This window comes from Monodelphis domestica, chromosome 2 (genome assembly GCF_027887165.1).
Source record: "Monodelphis domestica isolate mMonDom1 chromosome 2, mMonDom1.pri, whole genome shotgun sequence".
In the NCBI taxonomy this organism is placed as follows: domain Eukaryota; kingdom Metazoa; phylum Chordata; class Mammalia; order Didelphimorphia; family Didelphidae; genus Monodelphis; species Monodelphis domestica.
In genome coordinates this window covers 319,155,335-319,180,368 of record NC_077228.1, presented here as the reverse complement: position 1 = coordinate 319,180,368, position 25,034 = coordinate 319,155,335, and the positions used below count along the sequence as shown (strand labels likewise).

General features: G+C 35.8%; 1 protein-coding gene and 1 long non-coding RNA gene across 8 annotated transcripts in view; one reads left to right on the top strand and one right to left on the bottom strand.

The window, feature by feature from the left end:
- Positions 1 to 25,034, bottom strand: part of ADGRB3 (adhesion G protein-coupled receptor B3) — a 954,807-nt gene that overhangs the window by 18,399 nt on the left and 911,374 nt on the right. For 2 of the 4 annotated variants that reach the window (XM_001365288.4, XM_007484166.3), the window contains 2 exons: positions 23,779 to 24,422; positions 5,482 to 5,517 (listed from right to left, as the gene is read on the bottom strand). In XM_001365288.4, the coding sequence (XP_001365325.1) occupies positions 5,482 to 5,517; positions 23,779 to 24,422 (680 nt within the window). The remainder of the gene's footprint in view (positions 1 to 5,481; positions 5,518 to 23,778; positions 24,423 to 25,034) is intronic. The other 2 variants (XM_007484165.3, XM_056818441.1) reach the window with 1 other exon arrangement.
- Positions 1 to 25,034, top strand: part of LOC130457402 (uncharacterized) — a 238,001-nt gene that overhangs the window by 69,650 nt on the left and 143,317 nt on the right. The window lies entirely within an intron of this gene.

Below are 25,034 nucleotides of genomic sequence, written 5' to 3'. Positions count from 1 at the left end.
AATCAATACTGTGTATTGGTTCCAAGACAGAAGAATGGTAAGGGCTAGGCAATGGGGGTCAAGTGACTTGCCCAAGGTCACACAGCTGGGAAATGTCTGAGGCCAGATTTGAACCCAGGACCTCCTGTCTCTAGGCCTGACTCTCAATCCACTGAGCCACCCAGCTGCCCCCAGAATGTAAGTTTATGACAAGGACTATTATCCTAGGATTGTGAAGCACTGAACATCATTAATGAAAAGAATTGTGCAATTTCTAGCCTTAGAGTTATTTCTGAGTATTTCTGAGTAGAAAAAAGAACAACATATTTTGTCAGGGTTGGAAATAACTAGTTTAGAAGGTCATCTCTTCCATACTTTCTGTTCCCCTCCCCCTGTCTTATTAGTTATAAAACTAGGTAGTTCAGAGGTAGATCATTGGATCTTGAGTCAGAAAGACCCGAGTTTGAAACCTAACCTCAGATACCAGTTGTATGAATCTGGGCAAGTTTTTTTAACCTCTCAGTTTTCTCATCTGTAAAATAGGGCTAATAATAACTTCTACTCCCAGGATTGCTCTGAGGATCCAATGATATATATGCCAAGTGCTGAGAACAATGTTTGTTATATAAGGGGCATTTAATAAATTCTTATTTCCCTTCCCTTTGCACTTCAGTGATGCAAGGCTGTGATTATTTCTTCTTCTCTTGACTATTTTACATTGAATTATCACTTCATAGAAGGCTATTATAAACAATGTTTTAGATATCAGCTTAAACTAAGGGAGTAATGAAAATATGGACTTGATTATTGAAACAGATTATGGAAGGAATTTGAAATAATGTTTGGGATGCCTTACCTACAATCCACATCTAGATTCTGGGGAACTATGAAAAGTTGCTTAATGTGCTAGTGTCTAGCTTTTTTCTTTTCAAATTATAATTTCAAAGCCTAGAAGAAAACTGATAAAAGATCTAAGGAAATTTAATAAGCTGCCTATCTTATCTTTTTATCATCAGACAGCGATTATTTGCTGTTACAGGTATAAAATTATTTTAGCTCAATAATATGCAAGGGACACTCAAGCCTCCCTCTGATGCCCAGTGTGGCACCGAGCTGATGCTGGGCTCTCAAAGGGAGTATAGCAAAGTCCAAGCTCTAATAGGTTTTTAGGGAGTTGGAAAGGTTTCAGTTATGACTAGTAATGTGCTATAAGACTGTTGTTGAGGACTGGTCTAGAAATTGGTCTTTAGATGCTTAGAACTAATGGCTTGGCTATCAAAGGATGAATTATTTTAATCACAGAAACTGTCAAGGACCAACTATGGTCCTTGACAACTATATCAAGGACCAGGAGTTTGCAACTTATAATGGTGAATGTTGTAGCCATTAGCAATATAGAGATAGAAGTAGAACATGAAATTTTATTGGTATAAGGAACTTTTGGAAGAGAAAACATCTTCTACAGATACATCCAGGACTTTTTCTTTAACTTTAGAATCTTAGAAATTTCTTTAGCATCTGAAGAGGATGATTTGTTAAGGTCTTACCACCCTTATGTACCATAGACATGATTTGAACACAGGTGTTGTGGAATCTGTGGTCATCTTTCTTCATCTATATGATCCTGAGCAAGTCTTTTAGCCTCAAGGTCCCTAACTTTTCTTATATGCAAAGTGAGGCTAATAATGACACCTAAAAACCCATCTGAGCAGTTCTTAACCTTTTTTTGTGTGTGTGTCATGGATCCCTTTGATGGTCTAGCAAAACCTATGGACTTCTGAGAATATTTTTTTTTAGTGTATAAGATTATAAAGGGAAGCAATTTTTATTGCAATGTAGTTATTGAGATACTAAAAAATGTTCATAGATTCCAGTTAAAATTCTTTGTTAGCTATTATTATTATCACAACATCCTGAATATATTAATAATGTTAATAGTTAACATACATAGTGCTTCAAGGTTTATGATGCATTTTATATGTTATCTCATTGATCTTCAAGTGATATTATTTTATTTGACCACATTAATAAAATCATGCATTCTTCGAGGACTGAAATAAGTATGGGCTGAAGGCAGATAGAGATAACATGGTTGGTTTTCCAGGACTTATTAGTTGAAGTGGCAGAATTTTCTAGTTTTCTTTAAGAACCCCACCCACCTCCCCAGTGCTCCTGGGTTGGTCAGTTTGGAGAGAGAGCCATTAGTCCAATTTTGATTGTAAAACCAGTTAATCAAAATTGATTTAACAGTCAGAGTCCAAAGTAGATTACCCCCTCCCCTTATTTCTTTCTCTATATGCTCTTAATGGTGGGAAACTGGTTTGTCTACAGCTTGTAGGAAGTATTGCTTTGTTCCCTAAAAGATTCCCAGGAAGTCACAATTGGGTCTAAATACACTTATGGAGGTAATTCACAGACAGGAGATTATGGACATCCTTTCTATGGTGGTCAGCATCTACTCTATTTATCCCAGACATACAGGGCTAGTTGGAAGGAGACATTCTTGGGTGACAGAGCTTTAGTTAATGTATTACATTAATGTAAATTCCCATAAAGTGGTTTTTGGATGCCAGAGATAGCTGGATATTATTAGTCTATCTTGTATAAATTCTAGAGGCATTGGGGGTGCATTCAAGAGACTCAGAGGCAAAGCAAACTCTACTAATTAGCACTGTCTGAGTGGGAGCATGCAGAAGTCAGAGGGTGGGCATGGAAAGGCTCCATGTGTGGGTGTCACAGAGCTTGAGGCAAGCAAACCCAAGTAATCTGGGATGGAGGGAGAAAGGGAGCATATTGCATGTATCTTGTGAGTGGTCTTCTAGGAAGGTCCCAGATTTCATATGGCATTATTCAAAAACACACACATGTATCTTGTTTTAGATTTATAGTTCTTGAATATAAAACAAAGCCCATACTCCCTAATCAGTGTTGCATCCTCCAATAAATGCCACTTTCAGATGAGGATGTATTATGTAACACCCAAATGTTTACAAAGGGAAAACCAGCTCTTTCCCTAAAGCACACAAGTAGCACTATTTAGGTTTTATTGAATCTCAACACAATATAGCAATAACATAACAAACCCAACAATTATACAGGCGAACAAAGTGTCTTGGTGTCTGATGCATAATGTATGTTGGTCAACTGGAAATGTATTTATGATAGAATGACATGCATCTATAAATTATGATATAAAACTATTGCTCTGAGGCATGGGAAGAAGCATTATCTTACTGTGTCTTAGTACCAGTTGTCATAGAGAACACTCTAAAAGAGAATGGAATTTCCAATGCCTTGAATGCCACAGAATGATTCAAGAGTCTTAAAATGCTTGTGATTATATAATTTAGGTTGGTTGCACAGTTATTTAATTTTATGATTAGCGTTGTTATTAAATGCCTGGCACAGAGTAAGTGCTTAATAAACGCTTGATGATTTTTACTTTTTGGTTATATTGGGTTAATCTGCCTCTTCCTATCTCCTCTTGTTTGGATGAACAAAAGATCTCATGTTATTCAAGAAAACAAAGTTGCACATTTTAGGAATGTATAATGTATGATATTTTAAAAATATGATTCATGTTCTTTTTTGACATATCTGCAACTGAATATTGAAAAGAACATTTATAAAAGTGAAGAGGTATTCTCGATATTTCTCTATTTGAAGCTATGCTCTGCTATGTTAATGTTAAAGAATCGTGGGTGGCAGACTATGAATTTTAAGCATATATAAATTATATTGTTTTCTAATACATGCATCAGTGAATTGAGAGCTGGCCTCAAAGGCCTATAGATTATGTGACCCTGGAGAAGTTAATTTCTCTCTAGATGCTCTAGAAAACCCAGATCTCTAAAGATTTATGTTGCTGAGATGCTGCCTTACATTCAGAGAGATAATTTCCTTATCTGAGATATTGCCATACTGATGAAGTCACAGGTCCAAGCTCTAACCCTGTGTAATAGTTCTTCTCTGACATTTGCTACCCTTATGACCTCAGAAAAACAACTTATTCTCTCTAGATCTCAGTTTTCCCATCTTCAAAAAACAAGATGGTTGGATCAGATGGCCATTGAATTAGTGTATCTGACAGACTCTCCATGACTATTTTGTATCATCTAATCTGAGAGGACGGGCCTAGTTCCCCTTAGATATTATTCAGGGAAAAAAAACCCTCTGCTCAGCCATAACTAATTCATAAAAATAAGAAGAAGATCAGTTTAACCTCAGACATATAGTGTATTTTATAAAACAGACTTTTACATATCCAAGTAAGTGTTTTGATTGAAACAGAAAGTTTTCTTTAGCTCTGTTTGGAAGAACTCCCCTGAGAAGTTTGGAAACTGTCCCTAGGCTTATTGAGTTCTAAATAATTGTTGCAGAAGTCCAAATAAGATTAGAAAAATTTGTGAGATTACCCTCAATTATGTCAATAGGATATAATCTTATCCAATTAGATGCATAAATATAATTTATGTAAAACCCTAAAAATCATTTATTTGATACTTAATAGAAGCTGCTCAAATGATACACTGACAGTAGTTTGCAACACCAATATTTCATTGCCAATATCACTTCAGGACAAACTAGAGAATAAAATTACTCTTTATCCTATTTATATCTTTGCTTTGTGCTTTGAAAGTATGTTTTCTATACCCAGGGGCACACTGGGCAATTAGCCTTAGGAAAAGGGAACTTTGGTATTTTAGGGAAAACCTAAATGATAGAAATATATAGAGAGAGATACACTGGCAACTGTCCCAAAGGTAAAAACTTCTTCCAACAAAAGTACAATATGGCAGAGTATATGCTAGTTTAAAAGGGGAGAAAGGGAAGAAAAGTCCATCACTAATTTAATGGAGTGTATTTAAAGAACTCCAGCACAAATCAGGGAAACTCAGAGGAAATGGAGATCGAAGATCTGGGGTCAAGACTTAGTTCTGGCATTTACTAGCTTCTGCATAGTGGATGAATTATTTCCCCTCTCTGAGCCTGTTTTATCATCTATAAAATGGAATTTTGGCTCTTGCAAAGCATACATATAATAAGGAACCTACTTTGCAAATCTTAAAGTGCTATATAAATGTAAGCCATTTGATTGCTCTAAAGTGGGAGTATAAGGGAGAATCCACAAACCCTCTTCTCCTGGACAAAGTTGGGGGGCAATGAACTGTTTCACTAAAACTCCATTTCTATAGTCTACACCCCACCTTTTCATGTCCATTCACTCCATTTCTTTAGTATATTTTCTCTATCTAGATGCCATCTTGGTTTTTCAACAGATCTATTCTCATCCTAGGAAATTCTATTTCTGAATATTCATAAAGCATCACCAATAACAAATCATTTTGCTTATTACCAATTGTATGGTATAGATTATCCTTAAATATTTGGGGGATTTGCTTTATGTTATTAGAAAATAGTCCATCTGTACAGAATGTTAAGTTTAGGTATGGTTTTTATAGTCAAATAACTAAAGATACAAAATAATTCATGCAAACTTACTTCAAAGTCAAGGTCCGAATAGCGTGATTTTCTTCTCTGTTAGGCATTAAAAAAAATGAATTCAATAAAATTAGGTTTAGCCATGCAAGCAATTTCATTAATTTCAATATAAACACTCCTTTATTTCCTAATTGAAATTTGGTGTTAGGAATTGTTCTCTTCACAAAAGAACCCATGCATTTTATGATTTAAAATTATTTCTAGAAATCTGTCACATACTTTGATAATTATTTTGGGGAAAAGCTCAATAACAATAACCTCCCCAAACACTATGATTTAAGGAAGTATATATTTTTATGCCAAAATTCCACTTGTTATATTAATACGTATTATCTCTACTTCTTGTATCCAGTCTTAGAAGTGACGGATTTTTTTTCACTACTTAACTTCATATCTCTTTCATTCAATCTTGGGAGAATGGTGATGGATATTTCTGAAGCAGGCCAGAAAACATAGAGAATAAGAATCCTTGAAAGTCTGAGAGAAAATCTTAATTTTCCTGTGATACTTTCTTGTGAATTATTCTAAATCAGCCTATCTGTATGAGTTTCAGAGGTAAAGACTTTGCCACCTCCCCATGATACATCTATAAGATCTTAGTACTTAATAATCTTTTATGTTAGTAAATTCTATTTGTTGGTCCTTGGGAACCAAAGTATGCTCTCCAATTTCATAAATGAATTAGAAATGTTATATATCTCAGACAAATTTGATGAAAGTGTCTTATTCTAAATTATTGCATCTTAGCTCTTTTACATAGTTCTTGAAATCTTTTTAAAAATTAATTTGTGTTCCTGAAATGAAGGAAATTGGATGCAATGAAAATTGGGAATATATTAATTTTTTTTACTGGAGTTGTACCAAGAATATTTTAGTGAGTTTACAAAAGCTGAACCATTTCCCAATACTTTTATTCAACTACAAAAAGCAAATTATTTTATTTTCCGAGGCTATAGTCATCAGAACAAAACAATATAAACACATATTAGCAGGGCAGTGATTTATTGAAGGCTCACTTTTATCTTAACTACATTAAAAAGTACATAAAAAGGACATAATGAAATATGATAATAATAAACAGCAACAATGATACAAACTGATATTTGCTTAGCACTTCTAAGGTTTGCAAAGTATTTTACACACATTATTTCAACAACCCTGGAAGGTATGTACTATAGGTATTAAAATGATATAGTAGAAAGTACTAGATTTAGAATCAGGGGACCTAATTTCTGACTCCAGTTGGCCAGCTATTTAAACCTAAGTCACACAAGACTTTGGGCAGGTCACATGACATAGTTCTCTGGGAGGTTAGACTAAATGACCACTAATATACTTTCTAGCTCAAAAATTGGGACTTCTATTATCCCCATTTTATAGTTGAGAAAATTGAGTCAGAGGGCTTCATGTGACTTGTACACAACTGGAGATCCAATAAGTATTAAAAGCAGAGAGTAAACTCCAAATTCCTGATTCCAAGTCTGATGCCTTTATTACTGTACCACATTGCTTCACAATCCCTGAATATGAGGCTTTCTTAGCAAAGTGCTAACAGTGGAAGGAGACAGGTATAAATGGCCTGAGGGTTGGCAAATGTGGAATGGACTTTTCAAAATATTGAAACATTGACAGCAATTTTCTAGCATAGGAAATTTATTATTTTGACTACCCAGTGATTAAAAAAAGATTTTCAAGACAAAACCAGACTGTTTAGGCAATTATAATTTGAGATTGGAGTAAAAAATATCTTGTAAACCTTTGGGCAATTTCTCCTCCTTCATCCTTCTTTCTCTTTCTTTATTCCTTTCACTGATGTTTCTATGCCTCACTTCAATAAACATAACATCCACATACTAACATCAAAGAAAAGTGAGAGGAATTGTTTTAGTTATTGAGCATTAGGATGAATATAAAGAATCACAATAAAATGTGGCTTATTGCAAAAGAAGCCTGAGGTAGCTACGACTAGAATGCAATATGAAACAAATATTATACCTTAATACAAAACTGAAAAACTCCTAAAATGAGTAGGTTCCCTTAAGGGAAAAATACTCCAAAGGACATTTCAGTAGATAGAAATCTAGATATCAGAATTGTCTTAAAAAATAAATAAAAAGAAAAAATGCTGAAATAAAACTCATTTTAATGAACTGTTTAAGACCTAAAGCTTCACTTAGATCAAAATTTGTGAGAAGGCTCAGAAAGAAAGGATTCTTTTTTTCCCCTGAGAAATAAAGAATTTTAAGACCATTTAATATCTTGCCTCCAACGCTCTTTTCTGGTAGCATTAGTAATAAGACATTGTAAATGAAGAGAGATCTGCAAAATGGTATTGAATGTCCCCTTCCCCACTCCTACTTCATTTGGTTGCTTTAAGTGTATATAAAACCCATCTCTGATACCCTGAACCCCATTTCACTGTGAGATGTACAGATAAATGCCAGTATTGCAGTTCTAATCCTGCTCTGTTCAGTCTTTTTGGCATTATGATTTTGCAGGCCATTCTAAAAGTATGTGTTAAACAGAGGTCTTTTCTAATACAGCAGAGCCAAAGCTCCAAACATTCATGTTTCAGCAGGACATCTTAGCACATTAATTGTGAACTTTGACTTTGTGTTCCAAAATTAGATAGTATGAGATTTGAAGGGAAAAAAGAGAAAGTTTAGACATCTGTAAGCAAGGACTCTTCTGTGGCAGGGATCCAGGGGTCCTTCTGTGGCCACAGGTCATGAAAGCCATATTGCTGCCCTGTCAGCTTCTGAAAACTTAGCTGTGCTGGCTAAGAGATGGGAGAGGCTGCTAACGGCTCCATCTGTTAATCGCAAAAGGCGAGTTCATCTAAGAGGAATGCTGCAGATAAATTCTGCTTCCGTCAGCAGATGCCATCTATGTCAATATGAAATATTGGAAAGAAAATCAAGGTTTATTTGCAAGAATATCTATCTATATTTGATTTCATTAAAATTCAATTCTCGCATAAGGGAAGAACAGAAATGGCAGCAGGAAGTAGGACTTAAGGTACCAATAAAGCAAACAGATTTTAATAAAAAATCATAAGTATGGACGACTGGGAAAGGGAAGACTAGAAGTTTTGAAGGGTAATAAACTGCCTTCTCAGCCTGAAAACACAACAGGTTTGGACAGAATTCAGGAAGGTATATCACTGATCAATTTGATTCAATGGAAACTAAGGGTATTTGGTTTTTTTTATTTAAAAAATTTTTTTATGAGAAGGTTCTGCCTTCTTTCCCTACTGCCTTGAAATCACCGGGAAAGGGGAGGAGAGTGGAGGTCAAGGCTAGGCTTGGAAGCTATACTGACTATAAAGCCTGTAGGCAAGCCATGTTACATTCTCTTCCCTGTTGCCAAATATCCTTGGAGAGCCACCATGTGAGAGAAAGCACTTGCTCTAGAAAATCAATCTGGATAATTCAATTAAAGTTAATTGAATCAAACATAAAATCCAGAAGGTAAATCAAATTTCTGTGTCAAAGCCTAGAGATGCCCCTTAAGATAGGTGCAGAGGTAAAAGGAGGTGAGTGATGGTAACCAGTAATGCAGTTTTATGATTATTCCTAAAGCACAGGGTTAATAATGACATTCTTCTGTTTCAGAATTTCAGTGGCTTCTATTGCATCTGGGATATGAGATGAACATGTCTCTGTTTATCTTTTAAAGCATTTCACAATCTGGATCAAACTAATATCACATTACTTTCTCCATGTACTTTACATTCCATCTAAACTAAGCTGTCTTCTGTGCCTCCAACATATCTTATATCCCACCATGTGACTTTAAATGACCTGGAATGCTTTGTTTTCTTATCTCTACCTTTTGGATCTGAGCATCTCTACTTTCCTACTAGGGTCAGCTCAAGCATCACCTTCCACATAAGGTTTCTCCTGATCCTCACAGTAATCTTTCTAGTGCCTAGAAAAATAGCTGACTTGTAACAAATACTTAATAAATGGTTCTGTCTTCACTTCTAGGTCTTCTCCAGCATTCACTTCCCTCAAATTGCTACCTCCTGTATTCCCTGGGCCATATCTCTCTTGTCTTCTGTCTGCTATGAAGTAGAACACAACATCATCACCTACCACTAACAGGGAGGATATAACAGAGTCTACTTAGCTACCTCCCTTAATTAAGCTCTCTCCAACTATTGATATGCTGCATAGACTCATCCTTCAATGGTTAGCATACACTTACCTACTCCCTTATGATTTCTTTCCCATTGGTTCAGAATTTCCCTTTCTTGCCTCTGTAAAAAAAACCCCACTCCCCATCCCAACTCATGAACCTCTTATTATAGAGCTTGATTTCACTCCCCGAAGTGTCCCACTCTAGAGAGGGTCATTCCTTTCACTGTGGCTTCCATAATGTCTGTCCTATAGTTAATTTTTATTTATATTAAGTGTTTTCTCATTCTTTCCATCTTGTACTCCCTGAAAACTGTATCCTTCCTGGTAACTCTGCTTTCCTGGTTGGGTCTTTATAACCATGCTATTCTTTCATATTTCAAGACTTGCTGGTCACAGTGCAACCTCTCCACCTTTAAAGGTCACCGTAGCTACATTTATTTCACCATTCAGATCCTAGAAACTATTATCTACCTATTACCCAAGACATTTTCCTTTCTTTCTCAATGAGTTTAATGCCTGGGTCTCTCCATCCAAATTGCTGTTCCCATATATTATAGGGCACTTCAACATACAAAATCATGCTCTCTCAGATATGTTACTTATATATACCCAACCAGACATCTTAGTTCCTCAATCTATTCAATTTCCATAACCTAATCCTCTATTCCATCTAGGCCACCCACAAATGATCTTGCTGTCACTCATATATGCTCTACTTTCAAACTGATTAACTCTGAAATCCCTTTATCTAATAAATTTTATCATTCTGTCTTTCCTTATAATTATACACAGTCTTCTTAGAATCCCTTACTTGGTCATCCTATTGTCAATCTTGATTTGCCAAATCCTAACCATGGACTATCCTCCTATTTCCTTCTTTGTTTCTATTCATATGCTGATAAACAGAGCTAAAGAAAATGGCAAAACAATGTTTATTGGCTTTCCTTAAGCTTCCCAGGGCAACTATTTCCTTATCTTCATATGATCATTTTGCTTCATATTTCAAAGAAAAAAGTGGAAGCCATTCACTGAGAATTCTCCCTTTTCATCTCACATCACCCAGATATCTCCAATCCCTATATTTCCTTTCACCACAGTCCTAAATGAAGAAGTGCCTTTTCCTTCTCAAAGCTAATTCCTTTACATATATACCTCCTGTCATCTTGAGCTTTTTCTCACTGTCCTCCTTCTAAATTCTCCTTCTAAGCTTCTATTTCCTTCCACCCCCCATAGTTTCTTTATTACTGCCTACAAACATGTTCATGACATCTCAACCTTAAAAGATCATCTGTGTGCAGCTCAGATGGAATAGAGATTAGATTATGGAAATTGAAAAGACTGAGGAACTGAGGTATCTAATTAGATACATATAGGTTAGGTATCTGAAGGAAGATGAATTTGTATGTTGAAGTGCCTTTGCTTGGGGACAGGAATTGGGGTGAAAAGAAAAACTATAAACCAGGTTACCTTTTATCTCTCCTCCCATTCTCAGCTGATTTCTTTGAAAAAGCCATATTAGATAGATACTTTATGTCTGCTTTCCCTTACTTTCCAATTTGGTTAACCCTTTCCAATTTGGTTCTGACCTGGTCATTCAAATGCAATTGCACTCTTCAAAGTTCAGTGATCTGCTATTTGCCAAATCAAATGACCTTTTCTCAATTATTCTCCTTCTCATTCTTTCTGAAATATTTGCCTTTGTTAATAACTTTCTTCTGGATATTCTTTCTTCTTTAGGTCCTTGCAGAACCATTTTCTCTTGTTTCCTCTTATGTGTCTGTCCTTTCCTTAGTTTTCATTACTAAATCTTTATCCATGCCATTCCCATTGAGTATGAGTATTTCTCGAGGCTATGTCCTGTGTTCTCTCTTTCTTCTCCATCTCTTGGTGAGATCAGATCCTTTGGTTTCAATTGTCTCTTCAGTTAATCATTGCAAGAGCTACATATTGAGACCAATTTACTTTTCAGAGCTTCAATCCTGCATCATTAACTGCCTTTTTGGACAACTGGACCTGCATGTCTCCTATTTTCAAACTCAACATGTCCCAAAGAGAGCTTTTCCTTTCCCTCTCAATAAAAAGTTCCTCTGTTCTTGTTAAGAATACCACCTTTCTGCCATCCCCCCCCCCCAGCTTGGCAACCTCAGTGTCATCCTAGATTCCAAAATCTCACCTCAGATATTATCTGTTGCCAAATTCTTTTGTTTCTGCCTCACAATAACTTGCACATCTCCTCTCCATTCCTTCACTACCTCAATGCTGTTGTGAATCTTAAAATTTCTCAGACTTGTGAATCTTAAAAATTCTCAGACTGTACTTCAGAAGATTTGATTAAGCTAAACCCATTTTCTGCAATGAAGGTACTTGATCAGGAATGTGGGGACTTCTAACATTACTCCACCCATACTTAAGCATACTTTAGGGGAAGATAAAGTTGTAAAACTCCTTACTGAAGAATGGAAAGGTACCCAGCCCATACTTAAAGTAAAGCTAAAACCCTTAAGCTGAGTTTATTTTTTGATCTAATACAAAAAGGTGTTAAGTACCTATGAAGGTCAAATTAATCACTAAAAGGTCAAGCAAGCTTAGCAAGAGGTTTGAGGTTTTAGACTACCAGAGAAGGTGATAACAAGATGTGAATTAAGAATGGGCTGTCCTAGGAAAAGCATCTACTGTGATTGGTAGACATAAAAATGTAGGGGAGGTGACACAAGAGAAAATTTTCTTTAAAAGGAAGGAGCTGGAGGGCTCTGGATTTAGTTCAGCTTTGGTAGCTGAGTTGGAGCTTGGACTAGTTGGAGCAGCTGGGTCTCTGAACACTAGAGTTTTACTTGGAAAAGATCTTGTGGTGAGTGATTAAAGACTGACTGTTTTCTCTCTTAAGGAGAAAGAAAGTTCTCTCTCTCTCTCTCTCTCTCTCTCTCTCTCTCTCTCTCTCTCTCTCTCTCTCTCTCTCCCTTTCCCTTTCCTTAATTCCTTAATTTGTATTAATTAAAATCCCCATAAAACCCAGCTGACTTGGGCGTTTCATATTTGGGAATTTTCCCATGGTGACCACTTTATTTTTAATATAAAATCAAGACACTAAAAATTATCTTTACAGTTTTTGGAAATTCAAAGTTTTGAAACCCACCTTTTTGCGGTCACAGTTTATGGCAACCACTCTTTTGTCTGTAACACTATACTATTGCAATAGTGTTGTGGTGAGTCTCTGCCTTATATCTTTCCATATCCATAGTCCCTTATAGCCTTATATCTATCCACCCCACCTCCCTCAACAAGTTTCATGAGTATTAGTGTTTCCCAAGGCTATGTTCTGGGCTTCCTATTGCTTCCATGATCAAATATAAAGTTCAATGTGCAACATTTAAATCTCTTCATAGCTTGGTCCTTTCATATCTTTACAAATTTCTTACATTTCATCTTTCTGTACTCTAAGGTACCAATATCCTGTCCTTTGCATGTGACATTCAATTTCCTATCCCAAGTCTTTGCTCCAAATCATCTCCCATGCTTGGAATGCTCTCCTTCATCCCCATCTCTTAGTTTCCCTTCATTTCTTCAAGATCCTTTTCAAATCTTTCTTACCTTCTATAGGAGCATACTCCCTCTAGCTAATAGATAAAGCCTTTCCCTCTAAAAGTACCTTCTATCTACCTACATATCCTATATGTACTTAGTTGTTTTTATGCTATAATTTTTATTAGAATGCAAGCTCCTTGAGGACAGAGATTCCTTATTTCCTTTTTTCCTTCTTTCCTTTCTTTTCCCAGCCCTTAGAACAGTACCTGACATATAATGAGTTAATAAATTCTTGTTGACTGATTGAATAGTTGGTTAATTGTTGAAGTCAATCAGAAACAATTTGTACTTTCCAAGCATAAAGCAATCAATCAATGAATACTTGTTGTGTTCAACAAAATAATGTACTAGGTCCCAAAGAATACAAAGATAAAATAGTTCCTCATCTCAAGGAGCTTACATTCTTACATATACATTAGAGTGAAACAACATGGACATGCATAAGTAGATACAAAATATATAAAAATAAAATATATTTTAAAGGTAGGTTCTAACAGCTGGAGTAGGAAGTAGTATTTGAGCTGTCATGCCTAAATCCCAAACATATTTTTACTTGTCAGTAAAGTATACAGAAAGAACATGCCAGAATGGGAAAAAGTTGTGAGCCAACTGCATAGAGTAACATAAGTTTTAAAAGATTTAAGTGTGGTATGATAGAGGAGGGAGAAGTAATAGCATAACACCCAGGCACATCCTGCTACACTTAGAATTCAGTGAGTCTAACAATTGTATTATCTACTACACTTGACTGAAAGGACTGTCAGGTGGAGGATGCTTGATTGAATTTGTATTTTTATCTCTATTTTTATAGAAGTACATGGAATGTCTTAAAAGCATTAGAGATCTTAATGGCATAGGTGTATAACCATTTATCTGGATGTCCTTCTCTGTCCTAAGCAATGCATAGATATTCTTCAGTTCTTTCTAGTACAAATATAGTTATAAAGAAAGGGAAAATGAGATTTACTGAACAAAAGCAACTATTTTAAAATCACGTCATTTTTTTGTTCATTCATTAAAATATTTTATTATTATGTGCATAGCCCTTTGCTAGGTATTTTAAAGTATACAAAGAAATATAATGGTCTCTACCCACATTGTGCTTATAATTCAGTTTGGCTAAAAGATAAAGTGCAAGTCTAAAAAATATTGTGAAATAAGGTTGGAAATGTAAATTAAGGTCAGACTGCACAATGCTTTATATTTGTATTTTACTCTATAAACAACAGGGAAGTATGGAAGGTTTTTGTTAAGAAAAACAAGTATTGAATGCTTTAGGAAGATGGCTTGGGTGGAGAAAGAAGATGCTACAGGAAGTGAGACCAAGTGTGAGCTGATAATCCTGAGGAAGGGTACTAAAAGTCTGAACTAGGATAATGGCAATAGAATGAGAAAGTAAGAAATAGATAAGTGAGATATTATAGAGATAGAATTGATAGTACTAATTTAATTGGGACTAGGGAAGAGGAAGTGAAGTCTGGGAGTAAATGATTTTAAAATGATTTTTCTTTGAGATAATTTTATTTAGCACATCTGCATAGATGCCATCCCCACCTCCCCCATCACTTCACTCCCTGCCCATCCCATCAACTGGGGAATAAATATTAGTCAGGAGAGAGAAGGGCAAGCCAGAGCAAGGATAAATAAAATGGCAAGCTTTGTAAAGTTCTTTCTGTCCTATGTTTTCTGGCCCATGTTGAGATTGTTATAGCAGAAATATTAGGGGTTAGGGGAGAGAGACAAACAGACAGGCACAGATAGAGAGACTATGCATATGATGGATATGATTTTGGGCACTTCCAGCAGACACAGGACTCAGTGAAAAGGATATTGGATTTGAGGAGGGAGGGAAGGGAAGGAACATTTATTATATACCTACTATGTGCCGTGCTCTAGGCTAAGCACTTTAAAAATATTTCATTTGATTTAAATTCAGTGCTACTTATTTTGTAACGACTCTGGCATTCAGTACCTATGTGACCTAGGGCAAGTCACTTAAATATGTCAAAACTCGATTACCTTACCTGCATAAGTAATGGCTGTGGGTTAGATAACCTTTACAAACCCTGCCAGCTCTAAATCTCTGATCTTATGATCTAATTTCAATATACATTGTGTTGCTTCATATATAGCCATCAATTTAAAATAACCGCAATTCAGTAGCACATCAAGTGCCCACTGTGTTGCAAAAGCTGAACAAAATGAATGGTGACATAGAAAAGAAAAATGTACAGACAAGACAAGCTTCAAATTCTTTGTTGGACTTAGTAGCTTAAGGCCACAGGATTGTTCTTAAGTATTAACTTACAATAGCCCCCAAGCGACTCACGTGTGTGTGTGTGTGTGTGTGTGTGTGTGTGTGTGTGTGTGTGTGTTACATCAAAAGGTCTTTTTAGGGAAGAAGAAACTGAACTTTAGAGAGATGGATCAAATTGCCTGAAGTCACAGAATTATTTAAATAAGCAGCATAGTTGGTATCTAGATGTAAGTTCCTTCACTTGAAATCCCAAGCTTTTTTGCAATGAAGTGTTCTTCCTGCGTAATAGAGTCTAGAATCAGGATTTGCACCCATGTCCTCTCATTCCAAAGCTAGTGCCTTTTCCATTGTATCACACTGTCACTATTCTTCCCAAATTCCCCATAATACTAAGTATGATGCCGTTCTAACTGTATAACCACTCAATAAAAACTCATTAGTGAAGAGTCCAAATTTGGATTCTTAGTGTCATGTAATGAAGAGAATCTTGAACTTAAAAGCTGAGTTCAGATCCTTCCTCTATTATTAACTGGCTAACCATGAGCAAAACCTCTCTGAGCCCAGTTTCCTCATATGTGAAGTGGGAATAATGATATCTGTGGAACCTACTTCACTGGGTTATTGTGAAGCTCAAATCAGATGATATATGGAAAGTGCTTTATAAATCTGAAATTATTCTATAAATGTCATTATTTTTATCATCATCATCATTTTATAGGTTTTAGAGAATAATGAAGACAGAAGTGATTACAGAACATTGTATGTAAGATGTTGAACTCAGATAATTTTAGCTTCAGTGTGACTGAAAAGTCCAAGAGAAGCAAATTCATGTAGTCTGAATGCTATTTTCTAAGAGTATTAACAGTTAGATTCCAATCAGGCAGTGTGAGAGAGAACAGTTGAAGGCAGAGGAGGAAAGAGAAGAATACCAAATGAGGAGACAAATTTATGGGAAATGTTCCTGCTTCCATCCTAAATATTGACTTCTGGTTATATTGCCAGTATTTTTTTTCTTACTTTCATGTTATCTTGTAAGCTAAAAACCTGACTCAGGCTGAAATTTGACACATTTCTTTTTAACACAAGATGCTGGCCTTTATTCACCATCTTTTCTAATATCTCTAAAGCTCTTGCTTCTTTGACACTACCAAGCATAATGTCTCTAACAACTTAAGAGGACAGAGTAATTTCTATTTATGTAATAGAAGGTTGTTTGCAAAATCATCCAAGAATAAACTGTATTTTTCCTTTTCCCTTTCCCTAAACATTATTTCCTTCCTTCCCTCCCTCTCTTCCTTCCTGTTTTCCCTCCTTCCCTGTCTCTTTTTCTCTTTCTTCAGTGTCTAGCACTATTTTTTTTAGGCTGGGTCTCTTTATCTCATTCAAACTGTGTAGCAGTCTGAGTGGCTTAATTCTAATGCTGAAAAATAAGAAGGCTTTAACTTGCTTTGTTTTTCTGACCTAGCCTGCTTAGTGTCTTCAGGCAGCCTGGTGCTCCTAGCCACTCCCTATATGCATGTCTGACTTAGTATAGTTACTCTGAATTAAAGCAATCCACCAGTCTCTGCCTCCCCTAGCAGCAGGGCTTACAAACATGTGCCATGATGCCCACCTTCATCTCTTTATAAGTTATTTGGAAACAACATACTCTTGGCTATATAGAAAATGAAAATAATTTCCTCATGTTTCCATCTATTTTTTCCTTTCCTAATCTGTTTCCCTGATATGTAATTCAAGTTTTCTGACAATCACACCAGTATTTAACTAGAATTTCCTAGAATTTCTATTGTCATGTAACCGCAACCCTTGGGGACATGAGGATTAATATACTAGTATTGTCATGTATTATAAAAATACCAATTTCGGTATTTTCAATCACATGAATCACAGCCCATCAAATAATTTCATCTTGTACAACTTTGGCCCATGTCCTAATGCAAAAGAGCTCTAATGGGATGAGCAGTATCCACCAGTGTACTAGAGATCTTCCTCTGTCATCCTCCCTCCCACATATTTCACATGCATATCAACAGAGCAAAGCTGCCATTGGAACCATAGCATTATAGACTAAGAACAGAAAGAGACTTTGAAGATGATAGAATCTAAGCCCTCCATATATAGATGAAGAACTTAGATTCAGTGAGCTGAATGGATTTGTTCTTTGTTATGGCTTGCTTTATGTGCCTGGACCATCTGATATATTTAGAACATATTAAAAAGTATGAAGGCTATTTTGAGAGATGCTTCTACTTCATCCGTTCACTAGAACTTACTGAGGCCACAATTACTCTGGTAAGTGTCACCTAAAATTGGTAGCCCCAATGACTTTTCCAACCATTATAGTCATTATATGATCATAGACTATGAGCTTGAAGGGATCTCATAGGCTATTGATTCTAACTGCTTCAATTTTACTGAAGAGGATAATGAAGTTCCAAGTGACTTAAGTGACTTGCCCAGGATCACACAGCTAGTGTCTGAGGTGCAATTGGAATATGATGTTTCCCAGTGTATTTAATATATCCACAATTCTTCTCTTTTCTCCTTCACCCTTCATCCAATTTCATTTACTCCTTTTCTCCTCTAATCTAAGCATAACTTTGTTTTCTGTTCCAAAGGTTCTCTCTCAAATTTTCTCAGCATGTTAAGCCTATTCCATATTGCCTTTCCCTGTCTGTTCTATTATCTCAGATCCATAGAAGTTTAATTTTCCCCCTTCCCTACTCTTCCCCTCACTTTCTTCCTTTTTGCTGTCTCTATGCTCTCAACTCTTCCTTTTTAGTCAGCAGCAACTTTCATCTTTATTCTTCTCATCTGTCACTTTTATTCCTGACTTTTCTTTCCTGTGCACTGAACTTCCTTCCCCAGTCCAACTCTGGCAGTTTATTTTATTGCATGCTTTCTCTGTTTCTTTTACCTCATGGTTTCCTTCTATTCCAGTCTATGGAATCTTTCCCTCATATTGGGAAGTTTTTCATCATGGATTTATATTCAACCTCTTTTTTACTTAAATTAAGAAAGATCCTAAAGAGTACCTTGCTGCCCAGGAAGGTACAGCTTATTATGCGTCTTTCATCCTCTGCTGCCTTTTCCTGAGAATATCTTCTTCATCTCTAGTGTCATTTCCTAACACTTCTTTAACTGCTTCTCCCATCATCCCATTATCATCTATTACAGTTCTTTGCTGCTGTTGACCCAGTCCCTTCAACATGTGGGTCATTGTTGTCTTCTTTATCCCATGTATTCTTGCTATTATAGCCTCAAAGATTACTTCATCCTTATGGATGACCCAAAAGATAATTTAATTGAAAGATTCTGAACTCTGATCCACTCTGTTGGCTTTTACCTATACCTATATATCATCTATTCACCAATAAATAAAAGATATTCATTAAGAATAAATAACCGTCACATAGACCAAGACTTATCTGCCTGTACATTGCTCTGTAGGATGAAAGATTAAACTCTGTATATGTCTTAGCACCTAACATAGTGTTCTACATATAGTAGACAATAAATGCTGGGTTAGAGATTGATAAATGATTTCATTGGCATATGGAAATCTTCTATGTAAGTCACAGCCTAAGAGAGTTGCTTTTTGAGCCTAAGTGACTTGTTCAGAGTTCAGGGGTAGGACTTGTATACAGGTTTTCCTGTATTCAAGTCCAGTTCACTATCCATTATTTTTTTCCACCTCTCCCTTATAGTAGAATGGAATTGAAGTGAGGGCTTGTTTCTCCAATGAGATTACTAGATTATAAATCTATATAAAATTGTTTTAATTTCCAACATAATCCATATTTGAAGCATGTCTGTGTGCTGAATGAGCTCACCAACCCATTATTCCCCTTCTCATACCACTGCCTAAATACCTACCTACAATAAATGCCTTCTGCATCCCAAATGTTAGCCTTTCACTGGGATCAGCAAAATCTTAATCTCATCCACTTAGATTGTAATATGGAGCCCTTCTTTGCTAAATTGATTCCACAGTGAGCTATATAAACACCAGCATTTCTATGGAATTATTCTTTCACTTCATCCTTATTCACTTTTCCCCAAGGTCCTCTCTTCCTCAGTCTTTTTGAAAACCTGTTGCTAAATTGATTCCTAAATTACTCCATTAAAGGCTTTCAAATTTCTAGCTTCTGTTTTCCTATATTCTCTTTTCTTTTCCACATTATGGATTTCCATGTGTTTCATCTCTCTTTTTTTAAAAGACATTTCACTACAAAAGGCACAACACTATGAACATAACTGAGTAAAAAATATATTATCAATGGCATTTAGTTTCCCAGCAATAGTATTATAAATGGGAGATGTTCTTCTGGGTTTCTGCATTTCAAAACATAAAAGTTTAAAATCAAATGTTATGAAGATTTAGGACTATACTAGAACTGGGCTGAACTCAGCTGCTTCAATAGAACAACAAACCAAGTTATCAGAGGGACTCCTGAGATTTGTAGCTGGAAGCCAGTGAAATGAGGTTGGAGTGGAATGATACATCTCTACCAGACTCCACCCCGCCCCCCCCCCCCCAGCCATGGATTCTTTCCTTCCCATTTTCCTCTTCTTTGAACACATTTTAAAATGTATCACTAGCTAAAACACCCAGCATAAATAATCTTTTTTTTCCCCACTGACACTGTATTTATAGAATACATTTGCCAGAATGCTTTTTTTTCTCCCTAGGTTTAGAACTAACTTTTTTAAAAGCCTTCATATTGGTCACTCCTTTCTTATCAAATCAATTTAATTCACTTCTGATATGTAAATTGTGGTAGATAATTGGTGGTAGTTGATCCAAATTTCTAGTCACTCTTCATTTCTAGAAAAGGTTAATTACTTTATGTAAATAGACCATTTGATGTTCTGACAACTGTATGTTTCTATTCCTCAGGTCACAAAATATACTAGTCCAAAGTGAAGCAAGGCAAAAATGAACTCTCAAGAACAAGAATGATTTTTATTAATATGAACACTTATTAATATTCCTCCCATCCTGGGGAGAGAGTTTCCATTCCTGGCTTTACTGTTATATGCTCACTCTATCACCTTGAAGTAGTCACTTTACTTCTAGGATCATAACTGCTTATCTGTCACAGGGATTGAGAAGAGAAATGAATTCATGTTTTTAAGGTGGTTTGAGGATCTTCTAATGAAAAGTACTATATAAATGCTAATTTTTATTATTAATTTCCACATCTATACATTCTATTTTAGCTATCTCCTACAGTGGTCACCTGAAGCTCTAATTGACTATCAAATGCTTTTGAAAAGGAAAATGGGGAACTGAAATATCCGTCTGAATTTTAAATATTTTTCCTTTTCAGGACATATGCCTTATGATTCCAAAGGTATTTAAATGCAGATTTTTTTGAACATAGCACTGAATGATATATTGAATGTGGTGTCCTTATTTAGTGCCAAGGTCATGGAATATTTATGGAGATTCATATCAAAAACTTCACATTGCAAATAGTTGAAATTACAGGTCATTGATGAGAGGTACACAATGTGTACCATATCAAACCTAGCTAAGCCTTTATGTTTTTACACTTGCTAAGCTTTTTTTGAACCAAAATAATTAAATGCGATTACATTCAAGTCATTTTGGCACTCTTTGAAATGAATACATTTTAGAGGGTTTTTTCATCATGTAAAAAAAAAACTCTCAGATTATTTTAATTTTTTTAAACCTCTTTTCAGTTAATGAAATTTGCCAAACAGTTCAAATTGCAAAGGAAAATCAATCTACTGTTTTACATTTTCTGGTTACTATTCATTCGAATCCAACTCTTTGTGACCCCATTTGGGGGTTTCTTGGCAAAGATATTGGTGTACTTTGCCATTTCCTTCTCCAGCTCATTTTACAAATGAGGAAACTGAGGCTTGACTTTCTTCACATGCCCCTGACCTTCTCTCCTCCTCTCCACTTCAGTTTCCTTTCATATATTCATTTCCCTATTTTCCAAGTTCCCAGGGGGAAAGGACTGCATTTCTTTCTGCTTGTTTTGTTGCTTGGCACATAAGTAGAGAAAGAGGAAGGAAATAAGAATTTATATAGTACCTACTAAGTGCCAAGCACACTATGATTAGTGAATTTGATCCTCACAATAATTTTTCTAGGTAGATATTATTATATACCCAGTTTACATATGAGGAAACTGAGGCAAACAGAGGTTAAATGAGGGCATATAGTATTTAAAGCTAGATTTGAACTCAGGTCTTCCTGACTCCAGGCCCAGCATTCTATCCACATTGCTATGGAGCTGCCTTGTTAAGGGCTTAATATATGTTTGCTGTCCTGACTTGTTAAGTCACTTGCCACTTAGGGTACACAGATCTGTGATCTTATCTATAGGGATGTTTCTCTAAAGGTGCCAGTTACAACTCTCCTAAACCTGCCTTTCCTATGGACTCATTCACTACCCTCTTTTGAGTGTGCCACAGGCATCCTTGCTTTCTCCTGAAATTGCAATAACACCAGTGAAACTTACACTTTCTATCTGATCTCTTATTCCCACCATGGGGCTGGCCACAGTTTTGAGAAGAGTCACCTTTCTAGTCACTCAGGTTTCTTAGTGGTCTATGACATTGGGACAGAAAGGAAAAGAAGCCCTACTGTGAGGCTAGTACCATGGAGAGATCATTCTCAAGGACATCTCCACCATCTTGTGGGTGCCGCTGACCCTCAGTTCAAATGCTTCTGTCCTAACTAGCCTTGGAGAAACCCTGAACATTATACCCTGGTTATTCCTGGAATGCTGTTCTTTCTGGGAAAAAATGAACAAAGGGTGAAGGTTGGTACCAGAAAAATCTGGTAAGTATATCACCAGATAGAAAAAAAGGTTGATAAACACTAGATTTGTCCCAGAATCATGCCAAATTCTCAAAGAAACTCTTCAATCAGATTTTAAATCCACCAGATTGAGCCAGAACAACCTATAGCCCCTGAGGCAATGCTTACAATCTATGATTTTTGAAGTACCAGGAAAAGTAATTGCTGATTTTACTCCTTCAATTAGAGACATATCTCTGAAGGAGAGGTTGGGTAAAATAAAAGAAAAACAAAACTTTAATGAATAATGATTATAAAAAAAGCTCAAAATTAAAAAAAATTAAGATTACAAATAAATACCAGGATATTATTTGTGTAAAGCAACATAGTAAATATTTCTCATATCTTAAAAATGATGAATTCTGCTTCAACTGCATTGTAAACATTTATTTGCTATACTTCTCTCTCTTTTTTTTAAACCCTTACCTTCCATCTTAAAATCAATACTGTATAAGGCAGAAAAGTAGTAAGGACTAGGCAATAGGGGTTAAGTGACTTGCCGAGGGTCACACAGCTAGGAAGTGTCTAAGGGCACATTTGAACCTAGGACCTCCCTTTTCCAGGCCTAGCTCTCAATCCACTGAGCCTATCTAGTGTGTGTTCATTTTATAAAGAGAAGACTGAGATTCACTGATTATCCTCTGAAATGCCTTGTTTTATGAAACAAGGGTGGAAATGGGCTCCTTCCACAGGGACCATGATAATTCTCAATTTGCTGGATTTCTTCCTGACTGGTATTCCAGAATTCAATATAAAATCTTAAAAAAGTTATCCCTTATGGAAACCCAGAGAACCACTGGAAAAACAGAAAACACTTTTTAGTGTCATATATATACATATAATACATATATATATATACACATAATAATGAAACCATTCTGGATTAGCTACTTAAGAATGTGTAAGAAAGTTAGATTTTGATTTTAGTTTAAAGGAGGAATCCAACAATTAATTTATCTACAGGGTCTTTATTACCTCTGAGAGACCAGAAAAGCATGTAATTTTCTTGAGGTTTCTGCTGAGGCCCCGGGGCTCAAAACATGATGCTAACTGAATAACCAGAGAGTTCTGTGTTGGTTTTCATTAAGATAGACTTACTATTATGAGCCACAATTAAAACACTTTAAAATATAGTAAAGCTCCTTTTCATTATGATACATTAATAAGGCAATTCTAAAACTCTAGGTCAGATTATATCTACCAAGCAATATGCCCCAAACCCCTACAATATTGTAACTCTAACTCCTCCCCCCCAGGTATATGTGTGTATTTATGTATATCTGTATACAAACATATAATACATATAAAACGTGTGTATATATATATATATATATATATCTAATAAAACACTATTAGGAGTCCCACCTGATTTTTAAAAATGTAACTTTCTTAAAATGGTGGCATTATAAGAGAAGTTGCTCATAGAAGACAAGAAAGAGGGTCAAACATCAAGAAACAATTTCTATATCACTGACCTCTAAGGAGCTCATGGATATCGTTGATCCAGTTTCACTTCTTGCTAATCCTGCATTATCATCCAACTCAGAGGCCATGAAGTTCTTTACAGCTGTGCGAGGCTCAAATGGCAAATTCTGCATATGCTCCTGGGGTGCAAGGTGCTGATCTAAATTCATATTGAACTGATCCATGACAGGAGGATTCATGTTAAATTCAGGGTTGACTTTGTAGTGCAAGAGCCTTTCATGAGGCAAGGTTTCCATGCCGATATTCAATTTGCTCTCCTCTTTCAATGCTGATTGGGTATTAACAGAGCTTCTGGGCATCACTATATAGTCACTTTCCATCATTCTTTCTTGAGGATGTACTATGTCCATATCTGCCCCTCTCAAATTATCATCAGTGCATAAGTACACAGTTCTTCGTAACTCACTGTTATCTTTCTTCAGACACTGGTTTGCCAACTCATTCATGCTCATTGGCATATGCAAACCTGTGGGCTGCTGGATGATGACTTTGGAAATGATGTTCCCAGGCAAGGTTGAATAGCTCAGACCCTCAGGATTTGTTGCCTTTTCTTCTTCATCATCATTAAGCGAAATCCGAGACAGTGTTCCCGTTATTGTAGCTGCCCGACATGGCCCAATATCTTTATGAAGAACTGTAATTAGAATACAACATTTTTGCAAATGAAAGTCACCATACCTTTATTTGCTTTTCATTAATGCCCTCCTTTTTTTTTCTTCTTTATGTTGGGGTCTACTATTTGCTTTGATTTCCTTTTTTTTAATGACATGCAATGGAATCCTACTCCTCTACTTAACACTGTATAACAACCAGTTCTGGGACTATAAGCTACACCATTATTAGCTCAGGCTAATTTTTATCAAAATGTGTAGGCTCTCAGTGTAAACTGTCTTCTGAGGAAGAATCCATCTTAATGTAAGAAAGCTTTTCATCAAGATGTTGGCTATTAAATGATTTTTTTTAGACCACTATCTCCTAAAGTGTGGAGGGGTAAAGACCTGTATAGAAGGCAAAAGTTTCTACGTTCTAATGAAATCATGATTTTTTGAAATATTGGGATATTCATTAACAACACTAAAGTGTTCATTTAAGTCAAAGTATATTTTAATATGCTTTTATATGCTAATATATGTTATTTATTTATAAATCATCTTTAGAATTTTCTACAAAGATTCTCTATATAAATTTATGCTCTTCTTTTACTATCTTAAATCCTGAAACCCATAACTTTAAGTAGAAGTTTGAT